The sequence below is a fragment of the Cervus elaphus genome, chromosome 2 (assembly GCF_910594005.1).
Source record: "Cervus elaphus chromosome 2, mCerEla1.1, whole genome shotgun sequence".
NCBI lineage: Eukaryota > Metazoa > Chordata > Mammalia > Artiodactyla > Cervidae > Cervus > Cervus elaphus.
In genome coordinates this window covers 14,578,686-14,597,393 of record NC_057816.1, presented here as the reverse complement: position 1 = coordinate 14,597,393, position 18,708 = coordinate 14,578,686, and the positions used below count along the sequence as shown (strand labels likewise).

Here is an 18,708-nt window from a genome sequence, read left to right as displayed (position 1 = left end):
TTTATTAAAAAAAAAGAACACAAAAAAAAAAATAAAATAAAATAAAATAAAATAAAAGAACAGCCTAGGCAGCAAGGTGCTGCCTGAAACCACTCTGACTGACTGGACAGCGTCTGCACATAAAAGCAGAGTAATGTGAAAGAAGGAGTATGCACAGAAGGGGGCATGTTCCCACTCCCAAGCCTCTAAAGACAAGACTGTGGGGCTACACACCTCGGAAAAGCTTCTGGGCGATGTGCAGAGGGTTCCCAAAGCGGAAGTTCTCGCCACTGAACAGGGCGAGGATGAGCTGATTCTGCTGCTCCATGCTGTCTTCAGGAAAGTGGGGCAGAAACTGCTGGAGATGTTCACGCTGCGAGTCGCTCAGCACTTCCTGCCACGTTGAGAGGCTGACTACATCGAAGAAGATCTCAGGCTGGGAGAATCAGGAAAAGCAGGAGGAAAGCAAACGAGAAAAAAAACAAAGTTTTTAAGTTTTCTGTGCATAAGTGGTGAAATACACATAACATGAAATCTACCATTCTGTCCATCTTAGGGTCTACGGTTCAGTGGCATTAAATACACTTACAATGTTGTGTAACCATCAACACCATCCAAGTTTTTATGTTTTTTAAACAAACTAAAATTCCACTGATCTTTACCCAATTCTGAAATCTTGAGAGATTTGTCAGGAATCCCCTGGCAGGCCAGTAGTTAAGACTTCGTGCTTTCACTGCTGGGGCCCAGGTTCAACCCCTGGTTGGGGAACTAATATACCAAAAGCCGCACAGGACAGCCAAAAAAAAAAAAAAAAACTTGAGAGATCAGTAAAGATTACATATAAACCACAATCTTATACCCAGCAGTAAATAATAATCCTCAGGAAAGTGAGCTCAGCAGAGAGAATCTCATTTAGAAACCACTTCTGCCAAAAGGGGATAGGATGGTGAACATCTCAGTTCAGCTCAAGATGAGGGGCAGTAAAAGTCCATGTGGGAGGCGAGAACTCTAAGAGCTGAGGGCATTTGCTGAGAAAGCGAAGCGGCAGGACCAGGTCTGTTCTCCACTCGGCAGTTATGTACAGGACACATCCTAAGTGCCGTGTGCTAAGATGGACGAGTGCGTATACCGTCTGGAGGGAGAACAATTAAACAAGCTATTGCAATGGAGTGGAAGCTTACCCGTGAGTACACGGGAGAAGCACACTCCCCAGACTTACAGTCTCAGAGAACACCTTCCACACGAGGTGACTTATCTAAGACAGCAAGGGATAAGAGGAGAATGCGCTGAGGCAGAAGGGTTAAAAACCCACAGAGCAAAACCCAGAGTAATAAAAGAGTAATTACTACAAAACAAAGGACAGCAGCGACCTTTAGGGGCAATAGAAAGGGAGAAGAGGAGAGTTAGCATTCAAGTGGGGGCTCCACAGGTGTTTTATTACTGCTTAAACTGCATATATATGTGTGTGTGTGTATATATGTGTGCACTTTATACATTCTTATGTGAGACACCTTTCACTTTTTAATTTAAAAAAAAAAAGTTCAGGGGACTTTCCTGGTGGTCCATCGGCTAAGACTCCACTCCGCCCTAAGTAAGACCCGCTTCAACCAAGTAAATAAATAGATAAACAGAAGTCCAGGCAACATCAAGAAGCTCAAGAAGAAAGAGGGCAAGGGAAGCAGCAGACAGTAAGACAGGAGCAAGGGACCTAGGAACACGGTGAGTACTTGTGACTTTATCCTAAATGACAAGGACAGACAGTAGGGAGACAGTGAAGGGTATAAGCAGGAGACACCCAAGAGACCAACCACCTGCAGGTGTCTCAGCCGGCAGCCAACACAGCACCTCCGGCTCCCTGTCTCAGACCTCCCCGCACAAACCTGCTTCTGCACACCACATTACTACTCGCATCTCAGCATCTGGCACAGAGCAAGCACTTAGGTCAAACAAGTGCTTGCTGGCCGACTGAACGACATACAGAGGTTTACTTGAAAGAGCATGCAAAGAAAACATGGATGGGAAAGACATATTCCAAGTCCAGTAGCTGTTGCTTTGCGAAAGGAGGCAATACGGGCAAAATGCTGGCTTTAATTTTATCTACAATTTTTAACACATGATGAAAGAAAAATCTGAACCAAATATGACAAAATGAAAGTATCTTCCCAAACTGAATGCATGGATGTTCACCATATGATACTCTATACCTGTCCGTATATTTGAACTTTGGCAAAATAAACAAATAAACACATGTTTCAGCATACCTAGTGCCTTGCACATAATAAGCATTAAATAAATGGTAGCCACCTTAACAATGATGACTGCACAGCTCAGCTGTGAAAAGTGGTCAAAAGCACACTATTAATACTCTCTCAAGAAATGAACTATTAATTGACTAGAAAACTGGTTACCATAAGGACAGATAATGTATGCATTCTGTACCATGATTCACAACTTGGGTAAACATCTAATATAAAAGATACACACAATTTGGTCCTTAAATATAAAACTTCTTGGGATAGCTCTGGCGGTCCAGTGGTTAATAAGACTGCTTTCACTGCACAGTGGTGCAAGTTCAATTCCTGCTTGGGGAACTTAAGATCCCGCAGGCTGAGCGGCCAAATAATTTAAAAAAAAGAAAAGAAAAAAATCTAGCGAACTGTTGAAAATTGTCTTGTTAAAATATGGCTTATGCCATATTATTGAGTGAACATGTGATTAAACATGTAGAATGAAGCTTATACTTTCTTCCTTAATCAGAATATTAAACAGATTTACACTTAAAACATCGCTCTGGTTGCAATGTAGAAAATCAGAAAGAAGGGGGCACAAAAGACTGAAAACTTGCAAAGTGTAGAAAAGAGTGTAGAGAACTCTTAGAAGGAAACAACAGTGTGGCTGTCACTACTCACGTCCTCCAGAAGGTCCTCAGGCAGACTAACCCTGGTGCCCCCCAGGAGGCAGTCCTCCATGATCCGTGAGCCGTGGCCATCCCCACACGGGCCCAGTTCCAAGGGATCCGTCAGCATATGGTCCAAGGAATCCATTGTTTATGTTCCACAAGTAAGCTAGACAAATCCGTGCAGTCAAACCATGAGACACAAAGGCAGAAACCCCAGGGATCTCTTGACACTAATGTTCCTTCACAAAATATCCAACCCAGAAAATATTCAATCTCTAATTTCTTCTTTTACCTTATCCTTAAACCCTGCTGCTGCTGCTGCTAAGTCGCTTCAGTCGTGTCCGACTCTGTGCGACCCCATAGTCGGCAGCCCACCAGGCTCCCCCGTCCCTGGGAATCTCCAGGCAAGAACACTGGAGTGGGTTGCCATGTCCTTCTCCAAAGTGTGAAAGTCAAGTCACTCAGTCGTGTCCAACTCCTAGCGACCCTGTGGACTGCAGCCTACAAGGCTCCTCCATTCATGGGATTTTCCAGGCAAGAGTACAGGGGTGGGTTGTCATTGCCTTCTCCGTCCTTGAACCCTAACCACTGCTAAACAGCTCTTCTCCTTCCCTCTCACCACATCCTCATCAGAATTTCACATCTTATCCAGTAGGTCTCCCCCAATACTCAGAACACTTCTACAGCAACTCCCCAATTAACAGAATTTCTTATGCCTTCATTTTACACACAAGCAAAATGAGACTTATAGATTAAATGATAACTAGATCAGAGTCCACCATTTAGACTTCCCTAAGGGACTAACACTTTCACTACTTTTGGGGCTTCCTTGGTGGCTCAGATGGTAGAGTCTGCCTGCAATGCAAGATCGACCTAGGTTTTGATACCTGGGTCGGGAAGATCCCCTGGAGAAGGGATCTTCTCCACTCCAGTCTCTTGTTTAGAGAATTCCAAGGACGGAAGAGCCTGGTGGGCTACAGTCCATGGGGTCACAAAGAGTCAGACATGACTGAGCGACCAACACTTGAAATCTCTCACACTAATATAGTTTACTTAATATTGTTTTTTTAAGCAACTCTTTGTTGTTCCCTCATAAAAGAAATGACTGAAAATCTGGAGACTAGTGAAGTTCAGAAAGTAACACTAAGTTAATGAAGGCCTGTTAAGTGCCAGGCCTTTCATGTACCTGATTTAATTCTTATAAGTGTGCAAGACAGGGTTATTACATCTACAGATACTAAAACCTAGGATCAGAATAGATAAGCAACTTGCCCAACCCCAGAGGCAGGACTGAAATTCAGGTGAGCAGGACTGCAAATCCATGTTCTTAACACTAAAAGTCAGTGACCAATGCACTTTAGTGGGTCCAGCTGATATGTATAATCATGTAAATGTAATGCTATTTTTCTCCTTCCTATAATAAGTGAACACTGTTGGCTACCTTTAGAAACATACATATGAAAATTTTTTCAGAGAGCATCTCATAAGGCTGATGGCTGGAATTAGGGGCAAAGCAGAGGCCATAGTTATTAACAACTGGTTCAAGGGGAGGCTGAACTCAACCACTCTACAAACATTTGCTAAACCCCTTCTCCAACTCTGATTCCTACCAAATGGAAAGGAATAAAAACAGGTTTAATAAACACCAAACTCCTAGTCTCATCTCAGCGACTCTGAGCACATCTTACCTAACCAGCTATCAAATTCTTTACCTATCTAAGATGAAGAGGAGCAGGACCTGGTCCTCTGGTCCTCTCTACAGTTATTTCCAATCATGAAATGCAGTGAATCATTTCCAGATGGATGTATTCATATAGCTTAATGCAGTCATGTAATGACTTCTCATTCTGAAAAACGCTCAAAGGATAAAGAGCAGGCCTGTAATATTACTGTTAAAACAAGCACCTTTCCCTTAATTATTTCAAGTTATCTGGAAGAGATGTCAGATCTACATAATGATATAGTGGAAAGACTCCTGTTCAAAGCAGCTGAGTGGTCCCCAAGGGACTATGTCCCATCACCCTTCACTACACGATGAAGGACAGCATCTTGAACACCTCTGACGCCTAAATTACTGACACCATTGAGAAAGCACAATGCATTTGCCTTTAATAAAACTTTTATAAACAAAACAAAAAAGTAGATGCAACCTGATGCCCAGAATAAAGCCCTCTTAACAGAACTGGCACCGAAGAGGGTAACAGCTGCAGGGTTTTACCTGACTCTTAGGAGAACCACCTGTTTCACAAACTGCTCACCAGTTTCTTCAATTACACTGAACGGATCGCTAAATGTAACCTATCCGGGTGGCAACCTTTGCCCTGCAACTACTCTTTAGAGAATCTCAAAACACAAGAAAGCAGGCAGCTGCCAAAGGGTCGGGACCCCGGAAGCCAAGGGTTTTTTTTAGGGTTTTTAACTCTTGCGGCGTCCTGCACCGCTTGACCAACCAGGAAGGCCTCTCTCCCCAAGGCCCTTTCTCTGCACCTGGGAGAACCTTCCCTCCCGGCCCCTCCCCAACACAGAAGTTAAATCCCAGGCTCTGGCCGCGGCAGCCGCCCGCTTCAAACTGCAAACCCCTCCGCAGCCCCCAGGCCCGGGTCCCTTGCCACCTCCGCGCCCAAGGCCCCTCCCCCACACCGCGCTAACCCTAACCCCCACCCACCCAGGCCGCCCGGCTCCCACCGCGCCCGCTCCCCTGCCTCGAGCCCGAGGGAGCAGCGACCCTCGGAGATCCGGCCGATCGCTTCCTCCCTCTGCTCCCCACACAACACTTTAACGCTTTCGCCGCCCCGGCCCGCCCTCACCTGCGCCGCGGGAGGCGGTCTCGTAACCCACCGCACCTCTCAGCCCGCGGGCTCCCAGACCGGACGCGCTCGCTCCCGCAAGGCGTCTCGGTGCGTGCACGCTCCGGGGTCGGGCGGCGGAAGGGGCGGGGCTGCGCGGGGCGGGGCCTGGAAGTGCCGGGGGCGTGGCTTTCGGGGCGGGGCCGGAGGTGCCGGGGCGGGGCTCGCGAGGCACACAGCCTGTAGTGCCGAGAGCCCGCAGGGCTGGACTTTGGAGGGCCGGCTGCTGTCTCGCTCGTTAATCTCACCAGGCTTAGAAGTGTCCGGAGGGCGAATCCGATGTGGCCAGTCGTTACCTGGGCGCGAGCTGAGGCTCCAGAGCCCATAAGTGAGTGAATGCAGTTTTATTAGCTAACGTTTGCAGAGCGCAATACCCTGCTCCTGGCACCTAAGCACTTCCTATCCAAGAATCTTTGTACCAGCCACGTGGTGCGCTGTTAGCTCCTATTTTGTGATTTCTCAAGTTTCATCGAGGAGAAGGCTGATCTGATCTGAGCCTGTGCCGTTCCAACTAACCCCGGCGTGGCCCCAGTTCTCTCTCCCATCCCTGGACCCTCGACGTTCAGAAAGAAAGTACACACATTTAAAATACATTTTAAATCAAACTCGATAGTCTTCTCTCTATTACTAAACCTTCTCTCAACTATTCTCGATAGTTAAGAACCTAGGCCCCTTTCTTCTAACTCGCTAGGTTTTATTTTGAACGGCTTCGAACTTCTTATTACACAGGTACTTCCAACCAGTTGTTCAGGGACTGTCCTCTGTTCTCTGCATAGAAATAAGTCAGACAAGCTGGCAGGCCAAACTACTGCTCCTCCCTGCTTGGAAAATAGTGGTTTCCAAACAAAGCCAATCTCTGTTCCCTCGCTGACTGCACGCCTGCCTCTAGTTCCCTTTAGATTGTTGGGAGGCATCTGGAATCACACACCACCAACTAAAAGGACAGGGGAACAACGTTCCATACTGTCAGCCATAAATTCCCAGACCTTGTGTCTCTGACCACACCAGAGTAAACCAAAGAGTCAAAACAATGCAAGTTGTACTATTTAAAAAAAAAAAAAAAAAAGGTAACTATCAGAAGCTCTTGTATTTTGTACACATACAAACAAGGATGTTTATTAAAAAAAATATTTATTAATTTTTACACCTGCTGAGTAGCACAAGACTATTAACACTATAACTCACTGAATGTACATAAATGTTCACATTTAAATAACAGGGTAGGGTCAATATTTCCAACCTGTGGGTCAGCTTCAGCATCTCACGAAGTGCTTTTTAGCCCTACACGTCCTAAGAGTTTTTTGAAAGGATAATTCCAAATCAGAAAACAATTCAAGAAGACCAAAAGAATAGATTTCCCCAGAATAACAGTAAGTTTACATGATGAAATGTCTGTTTATGTGGGCACAAATCAAACAGTAAAAATGTAAAATCTGTATGTAACCTACTCCAAAATTTCCACACTGCACTGATGTCTACAATGCCAGTGTGTCCTAGGAGAGACCACAGTATAAACAGTGGCTACAAAATTTTTTTTCAAATTGGGTCTTAGATGGCTTATCATCTGCCACCTCTTCAAATCCAAGTCCTTTTCAAAATCCATTACCTTAAAATAAATGTGCTGAATACCTGATCTTAAAGCAAAATTGTTTGGCTCAACTGCCACACCTGCATCTCTGGTTGATAATATACAAATTATCAATAGTTCTAGAGTCCTTACTTATTCCACATAAGGACGAAAAAAAAAAAAAAAGGAAAAGAAAGAACTTAAATGGGAAAGAAACAGAAGTCCTTCCACAATATTTTTTCACTTCTGTGTATCTTAAAACTTGAAATAGCTGGCATAAAATGAACATTCCATTCAATGATAGTTTTCCATCTTAGTCAGTAAGTTATTCCTGAGGGGAGGGAGGTACATTGCTGGTTCAAATAAAAAAAGGAACCCAACAGGGCCAAAAAATTAACTGGACCTTTGGGAAAGCTTGATTTTCTTTACCTAGCAAATCTTTTGAGGCTGGACACTAGGAGATTTGTAATCATCACAGTGGAGGACTGTGGGACTCAGAATCTCTACATTGTGACACACAGTCTGTATTTTCTGTTGAAAACATCAGCATTACCTCTTTGTTACCAAAGATACAGAGTCCGTTTTCATTTTCCACACAACTACCTAAGAACTCTCAGGTTCTCTTAGTGCCTAAATTTTCAGGGCTAACTACATGAATGAGGTCTCAGTAATAAAGTGCAAAATCTACATATTAGTAAAGTTACTTCAATAGAATTGCTTACTTTTCAGAAAGGTATCTTTACCATAAAGAAGCTACTATACTTCTTAATTTGTAGAGCCAGTTTTTACCCAGAAATGTAAATAAAATAAATTAGTTAACTTCATTTGAAACTGAAGGTCGGTCTTCCTCTTCTGGAATGATAAATTCTACCATTTCCATAATTATTCTAAAAAATGTATGTCACAAAAAGTTGCTAAAATACCTACTGGTTTCTGTAATGTTTTATGTGCACAACTGGAATGTACAGTAAAAGGAAGGGAAATACCTTCCCCCACTGAATTCATAGCTACTAAGACTCCCAAACAGGAACAATGATAAGAAAAACTATCATTGAGGCAGAATTTTCTCCCTCTCCCAACTAACAATGTAACATGAAGATTGGGTTTCTTCCAGATCCCTTATAATTGCCCTAACAGACATTATAAATGGTCCCACCTTTTAAAATTTTCCCCCAAGGTGTGAAGTTAGTTATCTTACCAAAAGGCCCAGATGAATTGCAATATATTTAAAGTGTTAAGAAATAAGGAGGACCACCTTTCCATCCAATCTGAAAGAATGTTCATTTTAAGACAGTATTGGAAGGACTAAAATACACCGCACGCACGCTGTGAGCGAGGGTTGCAGGTACACCTGGGAAGAGCAAGGGTTCGCCCTTTATCAACGAGTGGTAAACGGATCCTGAAAGGCAGGACGAGGTCTCAGTGCTTCTCACTCTCTGTATAGTTGCTTTAGCCATTTTTCTTGATACTGTCATCTCCAGTATCTCCTTCATACAAGTTCAACCAGAGAATGGGAGAGCAAGCCTTAAGGTGGGAGTTTAAATTCTGCTGACATCAGGCAACCTTTCCTTGTACAGGGAGTCCATAGTTGTGGAGTAATAAAGTAAGATCTATCAGAACACGAGGTTCTGACCTAATCTGCTAAGGACCAGGGTCCGTGCAAAGCACTACCAACAGCCCAACAGCGCTTTTCCCTAAAATGGCAAGTTTTTTAAAAATCAGCAATAAGAAAAATTTAGATGACAGTTTTTCCTTCAGACCATCATAAGGTTTCATCATTGTAATTTTCATATTCAGTGGGCTCCCTTTGTTATATTACTGAAAATGCAAACTCACAAGAGGAAGCAGTTCTAACCTAATATGCGCCTACAAAATGCCCCTTTGCCTTTGGTGCCGTGGCTTGGGATTAAGAAGTCCAATGGCCGTGGACTTGGCACATCCTTTCTCCACCTTTGGTACAACACAATACATCTTAATATTTCCACAAAGGAAAAGTAAGGCTTATCCATGTGTTAAAAAACCAGTTCAAGAGCAAGGCAAAGTTTTTCCATCTTGAAATCTGAATGACCTCCATTCCATGGCGGGAACTCCTAGGGTTTGAAGAGTCCACTTGGTAAAGATGATCTGGATAAAATAAGCCCTGGTGAGGATCAAAACTGTGATTTCCAAACTCTTGAGTGAATGATAAATCTTAAAAAGGAGTTGTGTCAGAAGCTTCCAGACATATGAATAAGAAAAGACATGATGTGACTGCTTGATTCTGGCTTGAGGATGGGAGTTAGGGTTTAGTGATATGCACTTCACTGTTCCCATTCCCGTTGGTGGTGGTTGTGATGATGTACTGGGTGGGCTGTTGGCTGGTGGTCTGGGGGTCCAAGTCACTGTGTGCAGCTGGCTGAACCTGGACTCCTCCAGAGAGAGCAGATGCTTGCTTTTCCTCCAATTCTGATTGACTTTCTGATAACACATAATGACCCTAGAGCAGGAAGAAAAGGATCTTTAGAAATCTGAGGCCAGAAGTTGGGGTGAGAGCCATGGGGAGGGCGGGGGGCGGAGGAGAGAAGGAATATGCAAAGAAATGTTCTAAGGGGAACCCAAAAAGGCACCTATGGGGGGAGATGGTTACCTAAGTCCTTTAGAGGGGATGGTCCAGCCACAGAAGTAGACTACAAAGGTGACTTAAAGGAGGACCTTAGTTGTCCTACCAAATGATAGAGTGAGGAACATCAAGTACAGAAATTTGCATCATGATGGTAACCTACCTGGCAAATGAAATGTGCTATATATTGTCCCTAAGAATTTAGAAATTCATAAAATAAGGTGACTGTGTCAATTAATGTCTAAAGGCAAATACAAAATGGGTCAAAGAAGAGATAGTTAAATTATCCTTAAAGAGGCAGAATGACCCCCCCAAGTCAAGATCAATGGTTCCCAGAGTTCAGAATTTCAAAGACCCAGCAAAATTAAGGTAAGAATTAATGTTCCCAAATTTTAATTTGCCAAGTGAAATCATTTTTTAAATGCTGCTGTCAAATGAGAGACATTTTAACACTCAAAAGCACAGGAAGAATACAGTCTTAGAATAAAGTCCTTTGCATTGAATAAATTTGACTTTATGAAGACATACACTGTTTTAATTTTTCCTCATTTTTCCCTCTGATCATGAAAAACATCTCCATGTCAGCTACCTTAACATTTTTAAAGAAAAGATGTGTCTGTCAGAAGGAAAATTGATCAGCTATATAGACTGAGAGAGAAAAAAGCCACGGAGGAAAACTCTGGTAGCAGCCTTTCCAAGGACTGTCCAGAGAGAAAGCCACAGCCAAATATGAATTTGATTTATCTGGGGCATCTGTTCTGAGTCCATGCTCATCAAAGCAACTCTCTGATCAGCATTTGGTTTCCCAAATGGGTCTTCCTCTAGCTGCAGGGGGCTGGTTCTCAACCAAGGGTCCATGGACACCTAAGTGGTTCATAGGTGGGCTGCAGATAATCTATGACCAAAACTGTTTAGTCGCTCAGTCATGTCTGACTCTTTGTGATGCCATGGACTGTAGCCCACCAGGCTCCTCTGTCCATGGGATTTCCCAGGCAAGAATACTGGAGTGGGTTGCCATTTCCTTCTCCAGGGGATCTTCCCGACCCAGGGATTGAACTCGAGTCTTCTGCATTGGCAGGCAGATAGATTCTTTACCACTGAGCCACCAGGGAAGCCCCATGTATACTGTGGCAGGGCCTAAAAAGAGTCAGTAAGTCCTTGTGGGACTCACAAAAAAGAGCAAAAACTTCACTCACCATGCCAAGGAGACCATTCCAGTCTACATTAGTTATGTTCCCATTACAAAAGTGTTACTCCAGATTTATACAACTCTCCTCAGTCTAGTTAATATGAATTCGTGTGCTGAGAAATGAGTGAGCTATTGGTGTGATTTGGGGAAAAAAAAAAAAAAGCCAGGTTTCTGAGGCTACTAAACTACCCTGTTACACATTGAGGCCTCTTGGGCAGTAATCAGTCTTCCCCTGGGCACATCCCAATAACCCAGGCCAGTTAAGAATATCTTTCTTAATTTAAATTTACAAACTCTGTCTTCCAGAGGCAGGCCAGAAGAACCCAGTGAGGATAAAAACAGAGTAGCAGATGCAATACAACAAAATAATTTATGGCAGGGAATTCCCTGGCAGTCCAGTCAGTAGGACTCTGCTCTCACAACTGAGGGTCTGGATTCCTGGTCAGGGAATTAGGAACCCACAAGCTGCACGGCATGGCCAAAAAAAAAAAAAGAATTTCATAACACATTCATTATATTATTCTCTCCCTACTTGAGGATCAACAATCATGAAGACTCATATACTTTCTAAGAAACACATAAAAAGATGATCAATTATCTACATGTATCTATATGTATGGGCTTCCCTGGTGGCTCAGTGGTAAAAGAATCTGCCTGCCAATGCAGGAGATGCAGGTTCCATCCCTGCGTCAGGAAGATCCCCTGGAGAAGGAAATGGCAACCACTCCAGTATGCTTGCCTGGAGAATCCCATGGACAGAGGAGCCAAGCAGGCTACAATCCACGGGGTCACAAAAGAGTCACGCATGACTTAGTGACTAAACAACACAACAAATACATATATGGATCCAGAAGGTTCACTGTTGTTATTAATTGAATACATCTTTCTTGAGCATTTGCTATAGCCCAGCTTCCTGTGCAAGACATTAAGGATAAAGACTAAGACCCAGCTTTTGAGGAATTCATTGCCTAGTAGAAAAAGGTGGTGAACCAATAATTGAAATAAGCTGTGCAATAATACAGTACCACAAGATATTATGGGAAAACAGAAGATATACTTCTAACTCAGATATGAAGAGTTTGGGAGGAGAAGAGTTTGGGAGGAGGGCGGGGCTGGTGCAGCATGGGAAACAGAAAAACCCTCCAAGCAGCACAGCTTACCGGAGTGACCGCCTTCACCTGGCCAGTGGTGACTGGAGTTGCCACACCACTGTCTGTAATCACAAACTGGCCTGGGGGAAGTGTCATCATTTGAATCTCCGATGCTGAAAAACAGGAAAGAACCACAGTTCGGTGGTCTCACATTTCAATACAAGTGGTAGAAACAAATATCTCACCAGTGACCGCATTTCCTACTGAGTCATTTTCCATGGGTTTGCTTGCTCCCAGAGTCTTATGTTGATGTGATTAGATAAAACAAGGAGACAATTCATTATTTTGAAAACTGGTAAATTAAGGAGATGAGCCAAGTATTTAAAGCATTTATCCTGCCATTCCTGTGCAAATCATACCCCACAATAACCTGACAGTTAATATAAAACTGTTTCATTATGGAAGTTTCCCAGCAATAAGTGTATAAAGGATGATAGAATCAAGGGACTTCCCTAGTGGTGCAGTGGCTAAGACTCTGCTCTCCCAATTCAGGGGGCCCGGGTTCGATCCCTGGTCAGGGGACAAGGTCCCATATGATGCAATTAAAAGATCCCGTGTGCTGCAGCTAAGACCCAGTGCAGCCAAGTACATAAATGTTTATTGAAAAAGAAGAAGAGTGTGATAGCATCAGAACAGCACAACTCTGCAGTGCCTAATGAAATGGCGGGGTAAAGGAAACAGACAAGCCTCCTGATGGAGGTACTATCAACAGATATGGAATGTTTGGAGGGCAAAAAACAGAACCTGATCTGATCAAGCCTCTAGATTTAACTGCCCATCTATAGGAAATAAAAGAGACAGAGGAAAGCATCTTAAATGACAATACAGGGATGTCAACAGCAAAATTTGGAAGGTAGGGAACACAAGTGACCCAGTTTCTTCAACATGTTAACTGCAACTTAGGAGAAAGAAAGAGAACACATATATAAACAAAACTCAACAGACATGATCAATGGCAATGTATGGCCCTTATTTGGAACCCAATTTGAAAAACCAACTGTCAAAAAAAACATTTATGAGACAGTCACAGAAATATGAACCCCGGATATTTGACAGCATTAAACAGTTACTGTAATTTATTTTTAGGTGTGATAACGACACTGGAGTTGTGCTTTTTGTTTTCACTGCCTTGATTTTAGAGATAGATACTAACATATTTATGGATGAAATGATGTGGATTATATTATATAGTTGGAGGACTGGGAGAGAACGACAGTGGGTACATAGCAAACAAGACTGCCCATGAGCTGGTAAGTGTTGAAGCTGGATAACTGGTACAGGGGAGTTCATTACTGTTCTATTTGTGTGGGTATATTTTTGTGTTTATATATATGGTTTTGGGGGGTTTTTCCCCCAACACTGCACACCTTTATGTGATCTTAGTTCCCCCACCAGGGATTGAACCCACACCCTTCACAGTGAAAGCGCTGAGTCCGAACCATTGGACTGCCAGGGAATTCCCTATTTTTGTATATTTTAAACTTTTTTCCCAAATAAGAAATTTCAGATCATTTCACCAGGTTAGAATGCTAGTTATTACTATGACTACCATGACTGTCGGCATCATTCCACATTCTTCTCACGGGAATGAAACTGAGTGTGAATGTCAGTCTATTTACCAGGATTACTGGGGTTCATCATGAGGAAGAGTACTTCCCTGACACACACTAGGCTCAGCTCCCATTGTGACCACCAGTATTTAAGAGAATAGATTGTAAAGAAACAGTAGCATTTGAGCCTGTCTCCACACCAAATCTACATAACACAGCCTAAGATCAATCACAGCAGAGATGGACCCAAAAACAAAATCAGTAGTAAGACAGAGACTAACACAGCCCCTGTTCTCCTAGTTCCTGCTATGGAGCTCTTAACTGTTACTATTCCTGTTTCTTCCATGTCCTCAGTGATAAAGGTCTCATACTTTTCAGCTGACACCCAAAGCTGTTGTCCCCACCAAGATTTCTACTTGTTCTGACCTTTGGCAGCCAGCCCAACTGGTTCTGGTAACACGAACCTCAGGGTTTTGAAATCAGCTACTCATGTATCTGTCTCCACCTGATGCGAAGAGCCGACTCACTGGAAAAGACCCTGATGCTGGGAAAGGTTGAGGGTAGGAAGAGAAGGGGACGACAGAGGATGAGATGGTTGAATGGCATCACCGACTCAATGGACATGGGTTTGAGCAAATTCCGGGAGTTGGTGATGGACAGGGAAACCTGACATGCTGCAGTCCATGGGGTTCCAAAGAGTCGGACACGACTGAGTGACTAAATAACAATGAGATAACAGTTTCTTTGAGCCCAAGATTGTCTGGTGAGGAGGAGCAGCACAGTGTGCTGGTTTAGAGTGGAAACTCTGCACCCAAGCTGCCTGGGTCCTAGTCCTCTGTTTAGTAGCTATGTTCCTTGGATGAGTTACTCTGTGTCCAAACTGCCTTATCTATAAAATGCAAGTACTGATAACTTATCTAGGAGGCTGCTGTGAATATTAGATGTGATATAGATTCAGTTTAGAATCCTTCCTCGCACACAGTAAAAGCTTAATGAAACTTGGTTAGCATGATTATTGTGTGGTGTTACGTGTATGAAAGTCAATATTCATCTTTTGTACACACAGGGTCTCGCACAGTGATTGATATACACACATTCTATAAACACAGCTAGAAGAGATCAATAATGACCTGAAATCCTAAATGCAGCTACTGTACTACTTAAACTGCCTGCCTACACTTGCTCCAGCAATATTCCTGACTTCTCAGAAAAATGTCATTTCAGGGTGGCCCTGACATCAGACGCTGCCTGAATCGAGAAACGCATTAAGGTACAAGCTCCGCAGAGTGTAGAAAACGGCTAATGAACCTTTAATCCAGAAAATCGATGATAAAGCCGATGAAATTCCGCCCTGTAGCTGCAGGTCCCCCACCTGCAGTAAGTGCCAGCCTTACTTACGGTAGCCACGGAAGGAATTCCAGGTGTTGGGGAGGTATGTGTGCTGGACCGTGGAGCCCTGGGGAGGCTGCTGGAGGGCCTGGCCCTGTGAGGAGCTACCTGCGACATGCGAGGGGCTGAGCCCCTGCTGAGACTGCTGTGGGGAGGGACTCAGCGGCTGCCCAGTCACCTGGAGAGAAAGAGAGTGGGATGCGTGAACTGTCAACCAGTTGCTGAAGAAAATAAATCATGCTCATGGGAATTGTAACGCTGAATGCAGAACTGTTAAAATAGTAAATTTTATTCTGGACTGCACCATATTGCATGCAGAATCTTAGTTCCCCGACCTGGGACTGAACTCATGCCTCCTGCAGTGGAAGGGCGGAGTCTTAACCACTGGACCACCAGGGAAGTCCCTAAAATTAGACCTATTTTAAATAAGAACAGAATTAATGAAAAGCAATCATAACTATGAAATCCTAATTACTTTCCAAAGGATGATTATCTACAAGGGTACCCAAAGACTTAATTGTTAGAAAAGTAAATGAATGGAAGTATAATTATCTTCATTGCATAGCTTTAAAAAAAAAAACCTAAAAAGCTCAATGACTTTCCTGTGTCACAAAGCTAGCCTGTAATTTAACACAAACTGAAGTTGAACCCAGAAGTTGAAATCTCCACTTCCGTGTACTAGATACCCCCCAGTTAGTGGAGATAAACACAGGGACCCATTCTGTCTACAGGATAAACAACCCCCCCCACCACCACTGTCTGCCACTCAAGCCGTCCACCCTTCAGTTCCAAAACACCTTCCTGGCCTTGTTTCCAAGCACGATTTCCTGTCACTAACACACCACATCACAATTTACAGACACACCACAATTTCCCACGTCTGTGTCTGTCTCACTCATCCCCCCGTGTCTTTCTCACAATGAGAGCATATTCAGATCATACAGCTTCCCCCAGTTGCCATGTCAAAATCACACCCTCCTCTAAGACCTAACTCAAACACCACTTCTACATGATTTTCTTTGATTTCCTGCTAAGCACCATCTTTCCCTCCACTGAGCTCCCATAACCGTATGACATGTCCACGTCATCCTCAGACGCGGGCCTGTAACCTAATGACACATCCACGTCATCCTCAGATGTGGGCAAGAGGCACCCTGCAGGGGTGTTGGCTGGCCCTTCTCAGGTGAGGCCTCCTGGACCTTGGAAATGGCCCTGTACCCACTTCCAGGACCCACACAAGTCCCTCCTCTGAGCATGGCCTCCCACAGGGGTCCTGTCTCCCGCACCAGGCTCCTCTAACTGTATTCAGGCACCTGAGACCAATGGGGTGGCCTGGATTGCCAACTGCAGGGGTGTGAATGGAGCTGAGACCTGTGGGCCGAGGCCCCGTGAGTGCAAGATGGAGCCTGGGTGAGGAGAAGGGGGCAGCAGGCAGCCCCCACTTCCCAAAGGAAGATAGAACAGCCACCTCATCCTGATAAGGGACTCTGAGGAGCCCGTCCTGGCCCTCCAGCCTCCAGTTCCTTTGAAAAACTCAGAAGTGCGATGTTAGTGGGCCTGAGAAACTCATGGCCCCTTGTGGCTAGAGGCTGCCTGTCTCGGGCTGGGACAAGTCACCAGAAACCTTACCCTAGAAGGAGGGGAGGGGCAATCAGACAGCAAGCAGCAGAAACCCCCCCTTCACCCACCACCAAAAAAAATAAATAGGAGGGCAAAGAAAGTGCATGTTTATCCTATGGATTTCCATAGCAGTTGGAGCCAGGAAAAGAGGGACACAAAAGAGGAAGCAGTTGGAGACCACAAAAAAAGGGCTTCCCTGGTGGCTCAGTGGTAAAGAATCTGCCTGCCAAGGCAGGACGTGGGCTCGATCTCTGAGTTGGGTAGATCCCCTGGAGGAGGGCATGGCAACCCACTACGGGAGAATCCCATGGACCGAAGAGCCTGATGGGCGACAGTCTATGGGGTCCCAAAGAGCGGACACAACTTAGCAACGAAATGTCAATGACAACAATCCTTTTCCCTACTTCCTCCCACCTCTACCTGGCCACTGCCAGTGCCAGCCATGTGTTTGGCAGAAAAACACATTTAATTTTTTTAATTGTTTTTTTAATTTCATTTTTACCGTTTTCCAGTGCACACTATTTTGGTATAACAGCTCATTTTGCACAAGTCTGTAAATATCATCCCACTGCATTGTGGATTTAATTTTTAATTAGCACTATCCACTTTATTTAATATCCATGGTTACTTTATGTATATTTTCCAATGTGATTATTATGAAAGTACCTATGTCAGGCAGGAAGATAGGACATATTTATTTAATGGCTGGTGAGTTTGAGTGAAACCTTTAACCATTCATACGATGACATTCGGCCTTCATGTGCACTCTTGTCCTGGCCCCTGTGAATGTCAGGAGAGAGTCTATGGGCATCCTTTATGGTTCAGGTACCTTCCCTTCATGCCCTGTTTGCTTGTGTGCATGTGTTACATCCCTACCAGACTCTAAGCTCTTGAGGGCAAGATGTAGAAAGTTTCCTGCAAAGAGTAATAATTTAATAAATATTTTGCAAGCAGATGTAGCTCTGCTTTTGGAGAAGGAAATGGCAACCCATTCCAGTGTTCTGCTTTCTCAGTGAAGGCCTCTATCACTCAAACACAGTAATCCTTCACAATATCACTGCTCTAAAATTACAGAAACAACCCTGCTCTTGCCAGCCATCATCCAGCCACCCAGAACAGATCTCCAGGAGATCAGAGGTCAGGCTCCATCCAGACAGGGGAGGCTGAGCACTCAATGGTGTGTTCCTAATGCAGGCACACTCAGTCACTCAGGGGATCCTGCTGACCCAGGGATGGAACCTGGATCTCCTGCACTGGCAAGCGATTCTTTACCAGTGAGCCACTGGAGACAAAGATGACTTTTAAAGGCCCCCAAATAAAGATATCACTCCCGTAGTCAAGGAGACTAGGTCTGAGATAACGTCTCTCCGCTCTTAGTATGTCTTCAGAGTCTCTGAGGCCACGTTATCCCGAGACTAGTCCCTGGAGCAGGGGCCAGCGTACCTGGGATGTGGACACAGCAGGCGCAGGGGGCTCGGTGACCTGGATGTGCTGCACCTGGATGGCGTGCTGTGTGTAGGTCTGAGGGTCGTGGAGCTGGGCGACATCCACCGTGGACTGCTGGGACTGGTGTGGGGAAGTGGCCTATGGGAGGAGAAACCCAGACCCATGCTGAGTACAGTTCAGGGAAAGCCTTCCAGAGAGAAAGTGCAGCTGAAGCCTCGTCCCCCAGAAGAGATGGGACTTCAGAGCCAGAGCTCAGTCCCAAGAGCCCACACTGAAGCCAAGCTGGCAAACATCGGAGGAAAAGACAGCCTTAAAAATTATGCTTGCTAGCCTAGATGTCCATCAGCAGACAAATGGATAAGGAAGTTGTGGTACATATGCACGATGGAAAACTACTCAACTATAAAAAGGTACACATTTGAGTCAGTTCTAATGAGGTGGATGAAACTGGAGTCTATTATACAGAGTGAAGT

General features: G+C 44.4%; 2 protein-coding genes across 5 annotated transcripts in view; both read right to left on the bottom strand.

The window, feature by feature from the left end:
* Positions 1-5,799, bottom strand: part of NFRKB (nuclear factor related to kappaB binding protein) — a 30,806-nt gene extending 25,007 nt beyond the window's left edge. For all 3 annotated transcript variants that reach the window (XM_043873105.1, XM_043873110.1, XM_043873117.1), the window contains exons 1-3: positions 5,686-5,799; positions 2,889-3,044; positions 214-415 (exon numbers count right to left, since the gene is read on the bottom strand). In XM_043873105.1, coding sequence (XP_043729040.1) covers positions 214-415; positions 2,889-3,023 — 337 coding nt within the window. In that variant the 5' untranslated portion in view covers positions 3,024-3,044; positions 5,686-5,799. The remainder of the gene's footprint in view (positions 1-213; positions 416-2,888; positions 3,045-5,685) is intronic.
* A 1,039-nt stretch (positions 5,800-6,838) lies between these two features.
* PRDM10 (PR/SET domain 10) overlaps positions 6,839-18,708 on the bottom strand; it is a 92,344-nt gene continuing 80,474 nt past the window's right edge. Inside the window, exons 19-22 of one of the 2 annotated variants that reach the window (XM_043873091.1) lie at positions 18,233-18,373; positions 15,179-15,347; positions 12,240-12,343; positions 6,839-9,767 (exon numbers count right to left, since the gene is read on the bottom strand). In XM_043873091.1, coding sequence (XP_043729026.1) covers positions 9,570-9,767; positions 12,240-12,343; positions 15,179-15,347; positions 18,233-18,373 — 612 coding nt within the window. In that variant the 3' untranslated portion in view covers positions 6,839-9,569. Of the gene's footprint in view, positions 9,768-12,239; positions 14,325-15,178; positions 15,348-18,232; positions 18,374-18,708 lie in introns of both variants that reach the window. The other variant, XR_006335004.1, reaches the window with a different exon arrangement.